Source organism: Sceloporus occidentalis, unplaced genomic scaffold, assembly GCF_023333645.1.
Source record: "Sceloporus occidentalis isolate IW3139 unplaced genomic scaffold, rSceOcc1.0.p SCAF_8, whole genome shotgun sequence".
In the NCBI taxonomy this organism is placed as follows: Eukaryota; Metazoa; Chordata; class Lepidosauria; order Squamata; family Phrynosomatidae; genus Sceloporus; species Sceloporus occidentalis.
Genome location: NW_028316988.1, coordinates 7,479,011 through 7,496,221, shown reverse-complemented (window position 1 = coordinate 7,496,221; position 17,211 = coordinate 7,479,011). Strand labels below are relative to the sequence as shown.

The following is a 17,211-nucleotide window of genomic DNA, read 5'->3' as shown; positions in this document are numbered from 1 at the left end:
AGGAAGGAAGGAAGGAAGGAAGGAAGGAAGTGGGACCAAAGAAGAACTGGGGGTAAAAAAGAGAGCAGGAGAAGGAAGAGGAAGAGGAAGAGATGAAAGAAGGGATGTGAAGACAAGGATAGGACCAAAGAAGAAGTGGGGATTGAAGAAAGAGAGAAGGAGGAAGAGGAAGAGAAGAAGGTGTGTGAAGAAGAGGATAGGACCAGAGGAGAAAGTGGAAGTGGAAGACAGAGAGGAGGAAGAGAAAAGGAAGGATGTGAAAAAGAGGATAGGGTCAGAGAAGAAGGTGGAGGTGGAAGAAAGAGAGGAGGAGGAGGAGGAGGAGGAAGAGGAAGAGAGACAAGAAGGGATGTTAAGGAAAGGAAGAGAAAGGTGAGAGTGTAAGAGAGAGAGAGAAAGAAGAGAAGGAGGAGGAGGAAGAGCAGGAGGAGGAGGAAGGAGGGAGAGAGAAAAGAAGAGATGCGAAAGAGAGGATAGGAGCAGAGAAGTGGTAGGAGTGGAAGAAAGAGAGTAGAAAAGGAGGGAGAAGGGATGTGAAGGAAAGGAAGAGAAGAGGTGGAGTGGGGAAAAGGGAGAGGAAGAAGAGAAGCGGGGAAAGAAGAAGAAGAGGGGTGTGAAGGAGAGAAGAGGAACAGAGAAGAGAAGAGGTGGGAGTGGAAGAGAGAGAGAGAGAGAAAGAGAAAGAAAAAAAGAGGAGACGGAGGAGGAGGAGGAAGAAGAGGAGGAGGAAGGGGGAAGAGCAAAGAAGTGATGTGAAGAGAGGAGCAGAGGAGAGGTGGGAGTGGAAGAGAGAAGAAGAAGAGGGGGAAGAGCGAAGAAGGGTGTGAAGGAGAGGAAAGGAGCAGAGGAACAGGAGGGAGTGAAAGAGAGAGAGGAGGAGGAGAGGAAGAGGAAAAGAAGAAGAGGGGGAGAGCAAAGAAGGGATGTGAAGGAGAGGAGAGGAGGGAGTGGAAGAAAGAGAGCAGAAAGAAAAGAAGGAGGGGAGGAAAAAGAAGAAGAGGGGGAGAGAAGAAGGGATGTGAAGGAGGGGAGAAGGTGGGAGTGGAAGAGAGAGAGAGAGGGGAGGAAGAGAAGAAGAGGAAAGAAGTGATGTGAAGGAGAGGAGAGGATCAGAGGAGAGGTGGGAGTGGAAGAGAGAGAGAGAGAGAGAAGGAAAAGAAGAAGGAGGAAGAGGAGGAGGAGGAGGAGAAAGAGGAGGAGGAGGAGGAAGAGGCAGCCCCTGCAGCAGCAGCAGTCCTCTCTCTCTCTCTCTCTCTCTCTCTCTGTGTCTGGGTCTCCGGAGGATGAGCCTCGGTCCCGAGGAGCGGAGGGTGTCCGAGGGGAGGCCGCGCTGCTCTTCGGCGCATGTGCGAAGGTGGTGTCCGCACTGACAATGCTGGGGCCATGAAGATCGCACAGCGGCGGCGGAGGAGGAGGAGGCAGAGCTCCTGCTCCGGGTTCAAGGCGGAGGAGGAAGAGGCAGCAGCAGCGTCGGCAGCATCGCCATCCTCGCCAGCGCTGTCACCATGAGGTCCAAGGCCAGGGCCAGGAAGCTGCCCAAAAGTAGGTCCCTTGCCCTTGGAGAGAGAGAGAGAGAGAGAGAGAAAGGGGAGGGAGGGGGGTACTTAGGGGGAGACATAGTCTTCCTCCCCCCAAAAAGAGGGGGGCCTTAGAGCCACCCCTTCTTCCCTTCTTCCCTTCTTTCTTCTTTCCGTCTTCCTTCTTTCCCTCTTTCCTTCTTCTCTTCCCCCAACTTTCTGCCTTGGGGAAATGGAAGGAAGGGATTGGGGATCTTGGGGATCCACTTTGGAGATCTACTTTCGGATCGCTTCCTCTCCAAGGCAGCGCCGGAGTCTGACAACTTTCCTTTCTTACTTTTTCCTTCTTTCTTTCTTTTCTTCTTGTTTTCTTTCCTTCTTTCCTTTCTCCCTTGCTTCTTCCCATCCTCCTTTTCCTCCTCCCTCCCTCCCTCCCTCCCTTCCTTCCTTCCTTCCTTCCTTCCTTCCTTCCTTCCTTCCTTCCTTCCTTCCTTCCTTCTTTCCTTCCTCCCTCCCTCCCTCCCTCCCTTCTTTTCTTCTTCCTTTCCTCCCTCCCTTCTTTTCTTCTTTCCTTCTTTCTTTCCCTCATTCCTCCCCTTCTTTTCTCCCTCCCTCCCTCCCTCCCTCCCTCCCTCCCTCCCCCTTTTCTTCCTTTTTTCTTCGTTTCTTCCCTCCCTCCCTCCTTCCTTCTTTCTTTACTTCCTTGCTTCCCCCTTCCTTCCTTTTTTATTCCTTCCTTCCTTCCTTTCTTCTTTCCCCCTCCAAGTTCTTGGTAAATCTTCTTTCATTCTTTGTTTCTTTTTTCGTTCTTTCTTTCTATTCACATTCTTCCTTTCCTTTCCTTTCTTTCTGTTCCATGCCCGTCTTTTGGAAATAGTGGGCGCTAGAGATTCGCAGCTGGATCCCAAAAAAAGAGGAGGAAGGAAAGATAAAAAAGGGGGCCAAGTGTTTCCCTAGATCTTTGGGGAAAGAAGTGGAGGAGGAAAAGAAAGAAAGAAGGGGAAAAAGAGCGAAGGGGAAAAAATAAACCCAGAGAAGTTTGGCAAAGTTTGGGCGAAGTTTGACAAAGTTTTTGCGGCGCCGCTTTCTTTCTCCGCTTTCATTCCTTTCCTTTTCCCAGCGCTTTGCTTTTTCTAAAGAAGGAAAAGAAAGAAAAGGGATGTATAAAAGAAATATTTCTTTATTTAAAGAATAAACCCACCCTTTTCCTTTTTCTTTCCTTTTGGAGGAATGTCCATGTTTTATTTCTGAAGAGGATCCTTCCTTCCTTTCCTCCCTTTCTCCCCTTCCTTCCTTCCTTCCTTCCTTCCTTCCTTCCTTCCTTCCTTCCTTCCTTCCCTCCCTCCCTTTTTTTCTTCCTTTTTCTCCTCCTCCTTTCCTCTCCTTTCTCCTTCCTTTCTTTTTCCGCCTTGAAAAAGAAAAGAAAACACATTTTCTTCCAAAAAGTTGTGGAATGATGATAGATAGATAGATAGATAGATAGATAGATAGATAGATAGATAGAGAGAGAGAGAGATAATATATATATAATATATATATATATAATATATATTTATACTTAAATATATATAATATCTATTATTTCCTTATTTCTTCTTTCGACTCCTAAGCCTTGAATTTTTTAAAACAATTGTGATTTGGGTTTTTTGGTGGTTTGGATATTATTACTATTATTATTACTATTACTATTATTTCTTCCCAATATTCAACTCGGCTTGGAAGGAAGGAAGGAAGGAAGGAAGGGGAAAGGGAGGGAAGGAAAGAAAGAAAGAAAGAAAGAAAGAAAGAGGGAGGGAGGGAGGGAGGGAGGGAGGGAAGAGACGAAGAAAAAAGGAAGAAAAAAGGGAGGCAGGGAAGGAGAAAAAGATCTGGAGGAGAAGGTTTCAACATAGGTTTTAAATTAGGGCCAAAGTCTCCCTAAGTAGTGAGAAGAAAAGAGATCCAGGGCCTTGGAGCAAAGGACAACAAGACCCAGAATCCACCATAAGGATATCTGTATAGGGACAACTCCAAAAAGTCAAGGGAATTGCCTTGGCCCTATAGCCAAGGACTGTCACACCCCAAATCCACTGCTTTTATTGGGACAATCCCCAAAGTTTCCTTAGTACGGAAAATAGAAGTATTATGGAAGTATTTTGGAAGGATTTGCTTTGATAATAGCATCCCAAATCCATCACTTTTATTTCCTTCCTTCCTTCCTTCCTTCCTCCCTCCCTCCCTTCCTTCTTTTCTCCTTCCCTCCCTCCGTTTTTTCTTCCTTTTTTCTTCGTTTCTTCTCTCCCTCCCTCCCTCCTTCCTTCTTCCTTCCTTTCTTCCCTCCCTTTCACCCTTCCTCCCTTTCACCCTTCCTTCCTTCCTTCCTTCCTTCCTTCCTTCCTTCCTTCCTTCCTTCCTTCCTTCTTTTCTCCTTCCCTCCCTCCCTCCTTCTTTCCTTCCTTTCCTTCCCTTCTTTCTTTCCCCAAAATGTCCATAATATGGAAAAGAGAAGTATTACGGAAGGAATATGCACCCCAAATCCATCTCAACCCCCCAAAAAATCCAAGGGGGGTTGTGTAGACCCTTATAGCCAAGGACTACAACATCCCAAATCCACCCCAAAGGGATACCCTTTTGGCACAAAATAAAGTACGTAAGCTTTCGACCAGATCCAGATCCAGGAGAGGCAGGGAATATGGGTCTCATCCTCAAGAGAAAATAGAAAGAGAGAGATATACCTGGAAGAGGGGGATAGGTTTGGGAGCATTAGGAGGGAAGGAAGGAAGGAAGGAAGGAAGGAAGGAAGGAAGGAAGGAAGAGTACCAAGGAAACTCCAAAGTTTTGGGGGTCCGATCCTGAGAGGCTTCCTTTTTAAGTCAAGGGGACTTTGCTACTTTTTAAAATATGGAAAGTAACATTATATATATACTATATCTATCTATCTATCTATCTATCTATCTATCTATCTATCTATCTAGTGTTCCTTTCCATGCCTCTCAAGTAAATGCAGATTTGTATTGACCCAGCACTCCATATTCTTTCCATGTGCCTTCCATTTTCTTTCTCTATTCCTTCCATTTTCTTTCTCTATTCCTTCTCTATTCTTTTCATATACTGTACTTTCCATAGTCTTTCTATATTCTTTCCATTTTTTCTATGTTCTTTTTATACCCTTTCCATCTTCTTTCCATCTTCCTTTCATTTCCTTTCTATATTCTTTCAATATTCCTTCTACATTCCTTCCATTACCTTTCTACATTCTTTCAATATTCCTTCTACATGCCTTCCATTTTCTTTCTACGTTCCTTCTATGTTCTTTCTATATCATTTCCATCTTCCTTCAGTTTTTCTTGCTCTATTTCTTCCACTTTCTTTCTATATTCTTTCATCATTCCTTCCATATTTTGACCCTGAACTTTCCATACTCCTCCCATATTCTTTCCCTCTTCCTTCCATATACTTTTTTATTCCTTCTATCTTCCTTATCCCTTCTATATCCCTTCCACATTCCACATTTCCACCTTAGTCCTCTTTATCTTTTAGGACCATTCTTTGGCTTATTCTGAAGTCCAACTACATCGGAACCTTTATTATTATTATTATTATTATTATTATTATTATTGGTGGTGGTCCCATTTGGGAAAAAAAAAAAAGCCTGGCTTGGAAAGAAGCCCCTTGGCCCCAAAAGGGAGACCTAGTGCTCCTGGAGACCCACATATTTTGGGGGGTAAAAATTTGGGGGTGTCCTTATTATTCCCTTTTGCAAATGCTTTGCAAACTTTGGCCAATGCTTGCATTTATTTTCCTTCTTCCTGGGAAAAGGTACTTTGGGTGAAGAAGTAACTTCTCTAACTCTCCCTTCAATATAAAGGCATCCCTTTCTGTTGTTGTTGTTGCTGCTGTTGCCGTTGTTGTTGTTGTGGGTCATTGTTTTAACCCGGATCTGTCCCGTTTTCGGTCAAGGTCAAGATCCTTTTTGCACCTTTCCTCTTGTCTGGGATTTGGGGAAGATTTGGGGGGGGTCTTGGGAACCGAAGCCCCTCTTTTTGGGCTTTATAGTTAGCAAGGCTGGGCTTGGCATCGGAAGGGAACTAAGCCGCTTTTGATCCGTTCAGACGTGCAAAGAAATGCGTGATAAAAATGCAACCGTTTCAATTCCCGGCTTTTTCCCCGCCGCTCTCTTTCTTTTCTCCATGTAATGCTTTATATGCAACCTTTTCCAAGTTTCCTAAGATGATATTATTATTATTATATTGTTATATAATATTATTATATATTATTATTATCCTATAATTATCTTTTTATTAATGTTATATTATATTTTATTATGATATTATAATAATATATATTATTATATATATTATATATTATTTAATTATTATGTTATATTATACTGTTATATTATATTATTATGATATTATTATTATATTATAATATATTATTATATATTATCATTATTTTATTATATTATATTGTTATATTACTATGATAATTTTATTATATTATATATATTATTATATATTATTATTTTATTATTATGTTATATTATATTGTTGTATTATAATATTATAACATATTATTATTTTATATTATTATTATTATTATTATTATTATTTTCTGAACATAAATCAATATGGGTTTCTTTCTCTCTCTCCTTCTTTCTTTTACAAACGAAATGCACTTTTGCAACCAGCCCAAAGTTTTAAAACCTTTTCTCCCTCTCCTCCTCTTGCAATTTTTCCCACTCCTCCTTTCCTTCCTTCCTTCCTTCCATCCTTTCTTTTTTCCTATTAAAACCCGGATCGAGGCAGGGTTTCGAAAGCGGGATCGACCCGCTTTTGCGAAGTCACCTTTTGCAAGCCTCTCACTCCGAAGTGAAAGCGGGATAAAACCTATTATTAGCCAAGGATAATAATAATAATAATGAAAACCCCAAATGCACGAAAGAAGGATCCTTTTTAATAGGGTCGCCCTAAAAGGCACTGAATGCATCTTGCAAGGTTTTGCTTGTAGCTCCTTCTTCTTCTTTTAAGGCAGGCAAAAAGTGATATAAAACAAATGGTGGCAACTTTGGGGACAAAAGATGCATTTTGCATTATTAGGACAATAATAATAATAATAATAATAACAATAATAATAATAATAAGGTCCTTTGCAGTTAAGGAGGACTTTTGCTTCCCCTCCCAAGAAATGCATGAAGAGAAACGGGTTTCAGTCTTCTGCAGCTTTCTCTTTCTCTCTTTCTTTTGGAATTAAAGCCCTCTTTCCTACAATCCTATCATTGCAATATGTAATTATTGCATTATATGTATGTATGGATATATATATAGATATAGATATAGATATAGATTGTAAGATATCTATTACGAAATAGAGAGAGAGGGAGAGACAGAGGTTCCTATGGAAAGTGCATAAGAATTAAAAGAGAGAGGGCGAGAAAGAGTTGATATTTTATATATATATATATATATATATATATATATATATATATATATTGAGGGAGAGTGTGTGTGTGAGAGAGAGTATAGTATATGTATAGTATATATAGTATAGTAAGATATATATATTTATATACACTAAGAGAGAGTGAGAGCGAGAGAGTATAGTATACGAATAGTATATATAGTATAGTAAGGTGTGTATATATATATATATATATATATGAAAAGGGTGAGATGCGTATAGTAATAGAATGAGTGAGAAAGAGCGATTAGTATGTAGAATGCATGTGTGTGTATCTCTCTCTCTCTCTCTCTCTCTCTCTCTATATATATATATATATATATATGGAAAAGATGAGATGTGTATAGCAGTATATATGTGTGTGTATATATATATGAGAGAGAGAGAGAGAGTGTGTATATAACATACTAGTATAATATACTGTGTGTGTGTATATATATATATATATATATATAGTTCACACACATATACACACTCACATATATATCCCTATGGAAAGTGTGGGACGCAGAGTAATATTAACAGTGTGTGTTAGTGTATAGTATGTGTGTGTGTGTATATATATATATATATATGGTAAGGGTTGGATGCATATAGAAATTAATATATATATATATATATAGAGAGAGAGAGAGTGTGTCTCTCTCTCTCTCTCTCTCTCTGTATATATATATATATATATATATGTTTGTATGTATATATCTCTATGTGAAGGGTAAGATGGTATAGTAATATATATATATATATAGGAGAGAGAGAGAGAATAAGAGAGAGAGAGAGTTACTAATAGTGTGTGTGTGTGTGTGTGTGTGTGTATCTATATATCTGCATAGAGTGTATTCTTTCCTATAGAAGTCTCTCTCTGTCTCCTGTTGGTTCCCAGCTCGGTCTCCTCGGAAGTAAATGGGAGGACGAGCAGGGCTTTCCCTCTGCATTGACACTTGGGGAGTTTTGCCCCTTGGATGCCTGGCTCCCTTGAAGCCCTCTGCCCCTTTCTCTTGGCCTTTTGCATTCAAGGAAGGGGCTTTTTTGGGGGGGCTTCATTGAGCCCCACTTTTGGGGGGCAGCCCAGACCCCCTTCCCTTCTGCCTTATTCTAGTCCCCTTCTTCTTTCAATCCCGAGGAGCTCAGCTGCTCCAACCTCGTCCTTCGCAGGAGCCAGAGGAGAGGAAAGGGGCTTCGGAAGGCAGCCAGGTGGGGCAATGCCCACCCTCCCTGCAAGGCTGGCCACTTGGGGCTCCAAGGAACGAGGGTTGGCCAGGCAATGGCTTTTGGAGAAGAAGGAAGAGAAAGGAGGGTTTCTTTTTTCTTTTCTTTTCTTTCTTTTCTTTCTTTGTTTATCTCCCCCCCCCTCCCTTTCTTTTTTTCCTTTTCCTTCTCTGGCTTCCTTCCTTCCTTTCTTTTTCTATCTTCCTTCCTTCCTCCCTTTCTCTCTCTCCCCTTCTCTCTCTCTTTTCTATCTTCCTTACTGCCTTCGTTTCTGTCTAGCCCCCTTCCCTTTCTTTCTCTATTATCCTTCCTGTCTTTCTCTTCCTTCCTCTCTCACTCCCTTCCTTTTTCTTTTCTCTCTCTTCCTTTCTTCCATTCTTTTTCACTCTCTTCCTTTCCCTCTCTCTCTATCTTCCTTCCTTTCTCTTCCTTCCTCCCTCCCTTCTGTCCTCACTCTCGTCTTTCTCTCCTTCTCTCCCTTCCATTCTTTTCTCATTCTATTCCTCTCTCTCTTGCTTCCTCACTCTCTTCCTTCCTTTCTCTCTCCCTCCCTTCCTTTCTTGTTTCCCCTTTCTCCTCCTTCCTTTCCCCCTTTCTTCCCTTTTCTTCCCTTCCCTCCCTTCTTTCCCTCCTCTCCTCCTTCCTCACTCTCTTCCTTTCTCTTCCTCTCTTCCTTCCTTCTATTCTTTTCTCATTCTCTTCCCTCTCTCTCCTTTCCTTCCTTTCTCTCCCTCTCTTCCTTTCTCTCCCTCTTTTCCTTCCTTCTATTCTTTCCTCATTCTCTTCCCCCCTCTCTCTCTCTTTTCCTTCCTCCCTCCCTCCTTCTCTCCCTTTCCCTCCCTTCCTCCCTCCCTCCCTCCTTTCCATTCTTTTCTAATTCTCTTCCCTCCCTCCCTCCCTCCCTTCCTCCCTCTCTGTCTCTCTCTCTTCCTCCCTTCCTCTCTCTTTCCCTTTCTCCCTCTCCATTCCTGCCTCGATCCAACCTGGAAGTCTCTCTGTTTCGGAAGCCCTTCTGATTCCCTTCATCTCTTTTAAGAGCAGCTCCAGACTCAACACTTTCTGGCTCCTGGAAAAAGAGAGACTGGGACCAAAGGGAAGGAAGGGGCCTTTGAAGGAACCAAGGACCCCTTGAAGGAGCTTGGCCTTTCTTTCTCTCTCTCTTTCTTTCTTTCTTTCCTTGCTTGCATGGCCTTTTTTCTTTCTGTTAAAGAATAAAGATTTCCAGATTCCCAGGGGCTTCCTTTGCAGCAAAAGGCTGGGTCTGAGCATTTATGGTCGGAGCAAAGGTCCTAAAAGCAGCCCCAGACTTCTTTCCAACTTGTAGGGCTCCTCCATCGAGGGCTCCAGATCCTTCTTTTGGTTTACCAACTATTATTATTATTATTATTATTATTATTATTATTTTGTTTGGCTTCTTTGTTTAAATCAATGAAACCACAACTCTCAGGCTAAAAGCAGGTTTTTAAAAGGGGGGTTTAAAAAAGAGAAAGGAGTCTGAAAAGAGAAAGGGAAAGTGGAGTGGAAGGCAAAGAGAGAGAGAGAAAGACAGGAAAGGGAAAGGAGTCTGGGAAGAGAAAGGGAAGGTGAAGCAGAAGGCAAAGAGAGAGAGAGAAAGACAGGAGTTTGACAACTTCTTCCATCCTGGGAAAGGAAGGAAGGAAGGAAGGAAGGAAGGAAGGAAGGAAGGAAGAAAAAGAAAGAAAGAAAGAAAGAAAGAAAGAAAGAAAATCCATTATGATGCCTCTATGTCCACTTTATTTTTGCAGTACTATTTTAAAGATGCTTTTTAAGTTGTAATGTTGATGTTTTAGATTATACACCTTGTGGCAGGTTTTATTACTATTTTATTCCAGCTCTTGGAAAGCGCTGTGCAAACTTTACAGCGCCCTAGAAATAAATGTTAATAGTAGTAGTAGTAGTAGTAGTAGTAGTCCCAGCCTGATTTTTTCAATCCTTTCTCCTGTCAGGCCTTGGCTTTTGGGAGGTCTCCAACTTTGTTCCCCTTTTGCTCCAGGGTACTCTGGATTAACAGGTGGAAAAGTAAATGCAAGAGATTGCAGGTGAGCTAAACAGGCATTTTCAGTTTTGCAAAGGTGCAAGACTCCAGATGCATTGAAGTTTAGCAAAGGTACAGGGATCCAAATGCACTGAAGTTTTGCAAAGTTATAGAAACTGACCATGTCTTTTGGAGGTGCATAATTCAAGGTGCATCGCATTCAGGATAAGCAAACATAGGACCGACTGTGTGTGTTTAAATGTAATAATAAATTTTATTATTTTATCTTATTTCTTGTATTGATACCAGAGCGGCCTACAAATTGGCAATTGGACTGCTGTTCAGATTGGCGGGGAATGTTTTTCCAATTTGGGTTTCATATTGGGTGACCCTGGATTTTCTCACTTCGGCAATCAGGGTTTCCCTTCTCCACTATCTTGCAGGATTTCATAAATCAATAGGATGTTGTTAATAAATCATAAATCAATAGGATGGTTCTGCAGCAGTTTGATCCTCTTCGGTTGCTCTTTTCTGTTTCTGTCCCATTGCTCTGTCCAAAAAAAATGTCTCTGTGTGATAAGGAAAGTGTCTTCCAAAATGAAAACTGTACCCCCTTCTCCTTAAGAATAGATGGGTCTTCAAGTCCAGATTTTTCTTTGCTGTTGTTGTTGTGTGCCTTCATTTCTGACTTATGGAGACCCTAAGGCCAACCTATTGTGAGGTTTTTCTGGGGCTGAGAGTGTGTGACTTTCTCAAGGACTCCTAGTGGGTTTTCATGGCTGAGCGGGGATTTGAACCCTGGTCTCCAGAGTTGTAGTCCAGATATGGAGACCCTAAGGTCAACCTATTGTGAAGTTTTCTGGGGCTGAGTTGCTCAAGGTCTCCTAGTGGGTTTCCATGGCTGAGCGGGGATTTGAACCCTGGTCCAGCTATGGAGATCCTAAGGCCAGCTATGGAGACCCTAAGGACAACCTACTGTGAAGTTTTTCTGGGGCTGAGAGTGTGTGACCTGCTTAAGGTCTCCTAGTGGATTTCCATGGCTGACTGGGAATTTGAACCCTGTTCTCTAGAGTCATAATTCAGCTATGGAGACCCTAAGGTCAACCTATCGTGAGGTTTTCTGGGGCTGACAGTGTGTGACTTGCTCAAGGTCCATGGCTGAGTGGGGATTTGAACCCTGGTCCAGCTACGGAGACCCTAAGGCCAACCTACTGTGAAGTTTTTCTGGGGCTGTGAGTGTGTGACTTGCTTAAGGTCTCCTAGTGGGTTTCCATGACTGAGTGGGGATTTCAACCCTGGTCCCCAGAGTCATAGTCCGGCTATGGATACCTTAAGGCCAACCTATCGTGAGGTTTTCTGGGGCTGACAGTGTGTGACTTGCTCAAGGTCCATGGCTGAGTGGGGATTTGAACCCTGGTCTCCAGAGTCATAGTCTGGATATGGAGACCCTAAAGCTAACCTATCGTGAGGTTTTCTGGGGCTGAGTGTGTGACTTGCTCAAGGTCTACTAGTGGGTTTCCATGGCTGAGCAGGGATTTGAACTCTGGTCTCCAGAGTCATGGTCTGGATATGGAGACCTTAAGGCCAGCCTATCATCAGGTTTTATGGGGCTGAGAGGGTGTGACTCGCCCAAGGTCTACTAGTGGGTTTCCATGGCTGAGCAGGGATTTGAACCCTGGTCTCCAGAGTCATAGTCCTGCTATGGAGACCCTGAGGCCAACCTATTGTGTGAAATGAATGCTGTTGCCACTAAGAGCTGCATGGGTTCCTCAAAAGCAAGTGACACTGGAATAGTACCCCGTGATATTACTGCTGACTAGCTGGTAAAGTATGCCTTAGACAATGCTAATATTAGATTTATTTGCAACTGGTTGTAGCTGATTTGTAGCTGGTTGACAAACTGTAAGGCCATTGGTTGAGGGTGCTTTGGTTGGGTATTTCTGCATGGCCCTTGGGGGCCTCTTCCAACTCTAGGATGGTTTGATCCTATTTCAGTTTCTCGCTCCATGTGTCCATTGGGACTTTCCTTATATTTTAACAAAATCATCATCATCATCATCATCATCATCATCATCATCATTGCAGTGGGCCCTCCATATTCACTGGGTTTAGGGGCATAAGACCTCTGTGAATATGGAAAACTCACAAATAAAAAACCCCACTAATTTTTAATGCGAGGAATCTCTGGGTTCTTCAGCACAACTCTGTGGTCAACGTTTGCCAAAGGTTGACCACAGAATCACACTGGTAAGGACCTACAAATGGCTAGAGAAGTGTTGCACAGAGAGGTGGGATATACATTATTATTATTATTATTATTATTATTACTAGTTTTCTCTAGTATTCTCTAGATCTTCCAGAGCAACGCTGTGATCAATTTCCAGCAGAGATGCCCTGGAGGATTGAGAGATTCCTAGAGAGAACCAATGAATCAAATCCGCAAAGGTCAAAGATGCAAATGTGGAAGGTCAACTGTATCTATTATTATTATTATTATTAGTGTATTTTTAGCTGTATCAGTTTTAACTTTCGTTGCCCACCTTGAGTCAAAGGTGGGGAAAATAGGTAACACATGGATTTTCTGGTTTGAAATTTTGAGATGGATCCTCATGCCTACCTTCTCTCTTCCCAGAAGAAGAAAGCAAGAGCCAGGAACAACCTATAAACTCTTCTGGCTTTGTGTTTTCAGAGGGGTTTTCCCCTCCTTTGCCTTTTTTTCTCTCCCCCTTTTGCAAATGCCATTGAGGTCATCTTACTTATGGCATAAAGAGTTCTTTGTCCCTTGGGCTTTCAGCTCCCTCTCGCTCTCTCCTGCATGCACTCTTTTTCTCTGTGTGTGTTTTCTGATATGTACAGAGAGGCCAAGGAAATGGAGAAGTTGGGAGGGGGACCCATATTCGCTTTGGGTGGGGGGCCACCCAGAAATAATCTCTCACCTTTGTTACTAATCCATCCTAAATTCTTGGCAACTTCACTGACTCATACAGCCAGGTTGCAGGGGAACCTTGACCCAGGATATAATGCAGATCGTGACTTAGCCATGGAACCAGTTCGCTTTCTTTCTTTCGGTGCTACAGAGCCATGATAAGCAAAGAGCACCTCTGGGCATGCATAGAAAACCTATCATGCTTCATGCTGCAAGGATGCCTTGCACACCTAGGAGAAGATGAGCACCAAGTTCTTTCCCTTGTCAACGTATTTAGGATGTTTCTCCTCCACAGCCACCTTCCATTGGCTTTAGTTTCACTGCCATGTTAAGTTGCAAAGGAACCTGGAAAAGTCAGATGATTCGCTACTGCGGTGATGCCCAAACTCTGGCCCTCCAGGTGTTTTGGACTTCATCTCCCAGAATCCCAGACTATTGTACAAGGTGGCTGGGGCTTCTGGGAGATGAAGTCCAAAACACCAGGAGGGCCAGAGTTTGGACATCACTGCACTACTGGAACTGGGTTGTCCTCCTTCATGGGCTTATAATTTCCAGTGCTGCCTATGAGTAGGAGGCTAGTTGCTTAGACCTTGTTGGCTGAGGTTCAGATTATATCCATCTCTCATAGACATTGCAAGCAGCTGTCCCTTTGGCTTCACATTAGAGGAGGGTAGATTTCAATTGAACATTAGGATGAACTTCTTGATGGCAAGAGTGGTTTGGCAATGGAAGCAGTTGCCTAGAGAAGTGGTTGGGTCTCCTTCTTTGGACATCTTCAGAAAGAGGCTGGAGGATCTGGACATCTTCAAAAAGAGGCTGGACAGCTATCTGCTGTGGATGCTTTAGTTCAGTGGTTCCCAAATTTTGGTCCTCCAAGTGTTTTGGACTTCAACTACCAATAATTCTGGGACCTAAAGTCCAAAACATCTGGAGGACCAAAGTTCGGGAACCACTGAGATCCTTCACTGAACAAAGGGTTGGACTGTCTGGCCAATAAGTCCCTTTCCAAATCTATGATTCCATGAGACTGTGATTCCACGACAGTTTATAAAAAGGTAGCACTGTTCCCCGTTGACAAGGTTGTCAAGTTGTGATTTACAAGTTGGACCTAATAGGCTGTTTTATTCCACTCGTAACTTTCCCCTCCTCACGCTCCAAACTGAGAAATCAGGATTCTTAAGTTTTAAATGCACTTGGAGTCGTGCAAAATTTTGCTTCCATTGGGCAAGCACTTACTGTATATGCTTATGTATAAGTCTAGAAATATAGGTCCAAAAATTGACCCGAAAAACCTGAGTCGACTTATCCATGGGTCGATGTAGGTCCTGTGCTTTTACTCTCATTTAAAAATGGAACAATCCCCTGGTGAAAGGCAAGAGTGTCACAGGGACATAGCTAGGATTTTAGGAAGGGGGGGTCCAGACTAAGTGCCACCATTATAATGGGGCTTGGGTGCAGCGGCACAGCAGCACATACCATTCATTTCTCTAATGGAAGGGGGGGTCTGGACCCCAAGAACCCCCCCTTGGCTACGTCCTTGAGTGTCATCTGAATCACCAAACCCCCTCTATTTTCTCATCCATCCAGCCTTTAGTTATGTCTGCTGGAATTTTGTAAGTTCTTTGCCATCGTTTTCCTTTGCTTCATCCTTTACATCCTTTGCTACATGCTCCTAAGTTTTACCCTTGACTTATCCATGCGTCATATCAAAATCCATAATTTTGGTCCCAAGACCTGCCCTTGACTTAAACATGAGGTCGACTTATATTCGAGTATATACGATACTTCACCTATAGCCTCCATTAACCAAGGGTGGTCAACTGGTAGCCCTTGGACTAAATGCAAAAACCATCTGCCAGTGACTGGTTCAGGCTTTAGTGAGAGCGATCTGTCCATCTCCTGGCTGGTCATCTCAGGAAAGGCAGAAGGAGAAAGAAGAAAGAGGGAAAAGAGTTGTCCCATGCATTTTTCACTTTGGATGCACCCCATCTGGCTTGGGTTGCGTGGCCACTGACATGTAGCCACCAAGAGATTACCCTGGGTTATAAAACACAGGCATCAACTGTCACTAATCCCTGTGTTAAAACATTTTTGGCCTTGAAATGGAGCCTTAACGGTGACAACTGTCAGAACTGGGGACCCTCTTGGACATCATTCGGGAAGGATGAAGGGATTGAGTATATAGTAGACTCTTGCTGGACTCCTGCTGGTGGGATAATGCCAGACTCAGCTCAACATGAAAAATGATATGATAGCCCTGTTTAAATACTTGAAGGGATGTCATATTGAGGAAGGAGCAAGCTTGTTTTCTGCTGCTCCAGAGGACACATAGCAATGGATGCAAGCTCCAGGAAAGGAGATTCCACCTCAACATTAGGAGGAACTTCCTGACAGTAAGGGCTGTTCAACAGTGGAAGATGCTCCCTTGGAGTGTAGTGGAGTCTCCTTCATTGGAGGTCTTTAAACTGAGGCTGGATGGCCATCTGTCAAGTATGCTTTGATTGAGAGTTCCTGCATGGCAGGGGGTTGGACTGGATGGCCCTTGTGGTCTCTTCCAACTCTAGGATTCTATGATTCTATAAGGAATTCCAACAGATTGTATGTTTGGCCTCTTATAAGCCTAAGGCAAAAACAACCACCGAGGAAGAGCTGTTCAACAGATGGCAAAATGTAAGTTGGCTGCGTGCAGATTGCTGGCATCCAAGATAGTTAGATGTGGCCCTCAAAAGGGTTGAAGCTCAGCCTAGTCCTTGTATCATAAAGCAGGATCCAAAGATTGCATGGATCCCACCACTTGAGTTGAAAGGAACCTCAGTAGCCATACAATGGGGTGAAGCCATGCATTTCGGTGATGCTAAACCCCATCCTTTGCCTTCTCCAGTAGAGACCATTCAGGCAACCATTAGGATCGGATGGGGCTGAGAGTTTATGCAACATCCTGGCAAGATCGTTTCATCCCGAGTCAATTTCTGAAAGCTTTGTCGATAAGAAGGACAATTTTAAAGAAAGAGATGACCTTGCCGTTCTTTCATCACTCATCCTTGCTTTCCCTCCTTCCTTCTCCAGACCCCCAAACCGACCCACCTCCCCATTACCTTTCTTCTCTCCAAGCGAGCCATTCTTTCTATAAGAAAAGTTTGCTACTCGCTGTTCTCTCTCTTTTTCCCCTCCCCAACGGTTTGATTCAATTAGGCAATTAGAAATACTTAGGGGGTTCTGATCTGGTAATTGGAGTGATGTATAATTATAGTCTGAACCCAAATTATCCAGGATTTTTTTTAATGGAAAAAAAACCTTATGTTTAAACGAAGGTTTCTCCTCCTTCTCCCCGCTCCCAATGCTGAAATAGTCTTTTGATGCAATTCATCAGGTGTCACCAGGGGAGGAAAGGAGAGCGCGGAGAAGGAACATGAAGGCCTGGGCAACAAAGAATGCGCTTCCCCCAAGAAATAAACCCTTTAAAAGGATTTGAGCCTTGATGGGTCGGTTGGCATTCGGTGGGGGTTTGATCACAGAGGGTGGGTATGGAGGGTGGCAGAGATTGGGCAGCTTTGACTTGTGTGCCAGCAGCACCCATGAGCAGTGTTAGTCGCTCCAAATTGCAGGGCAGAACTATGGGGCATGAATGTGGGAATGCATTTGAAAGATGCACAGGGGCACCCATACTTAGCAACAATGAAGTAGGGACACCAGCTTGATGTGGCTTCAAACCTTTAAGCTTCTGCTGATGCGTTGCCCCATAAAACGATAAGCCACATTGTACATTTTCCGTACTGTGCCTATCAGGGGTATATGTGTGTGTGTGTGACTTCCAGCAGATTGAATCTTTGCCAGTGCTGGCCCCAGTCGCATTGCTGCCTGCATGATAGAATCACGGAGCTGGAAGAGACTCCAAGGGTCAGCCAGTCTAACCCCATTCTGCCATGCAGGAATACATAGGATTTTAGAGTTGGAAGCGACCCCAAGGGTCATCCAGATCGACCCCATTCTGCCATGCAGGAATACATAGAATCCTAGAGTTGGAAGCGACCCAGGGTCATCCAGACCAACCTCAGTCTGCCATGCAGGAATACATAGAAACCTAGAGCTGAAAGCAATCCCAAGGGTCATCCAGACCAACCCCA

At 43.3% G+C, this 17,211-nt stretch overlaps 1 protein-coding gene across 2 annotated transcripts in view; it reads left to right on the top strand.

The window, feature by feature from the left end:
* The first annotated feature begins 672 nt into the window (after positions 1 to 672).
* Positions 673 to 17,211, top strand: part of LOC149307749 (histone-lysine N-methyltransferase PRDM16-like) — a 371,547-nt gene continuing 355,008 nt past the window's right edge. For both annotated transcript variants that reach the window (XM_089534389.1, XM_089534390.1), the window contains exon 1: positions 673 to 1,542. In XM_089534389.1, the coding sequence (XP_089390515.1) occupies positions 1,506 to 1,542 (37 nt within the window). In that variant the 5' untranslated portion in view covers positions 673 to 1,505. The remainder of the gene's footprint in view (positions 1,543 to 17,211) is intronic.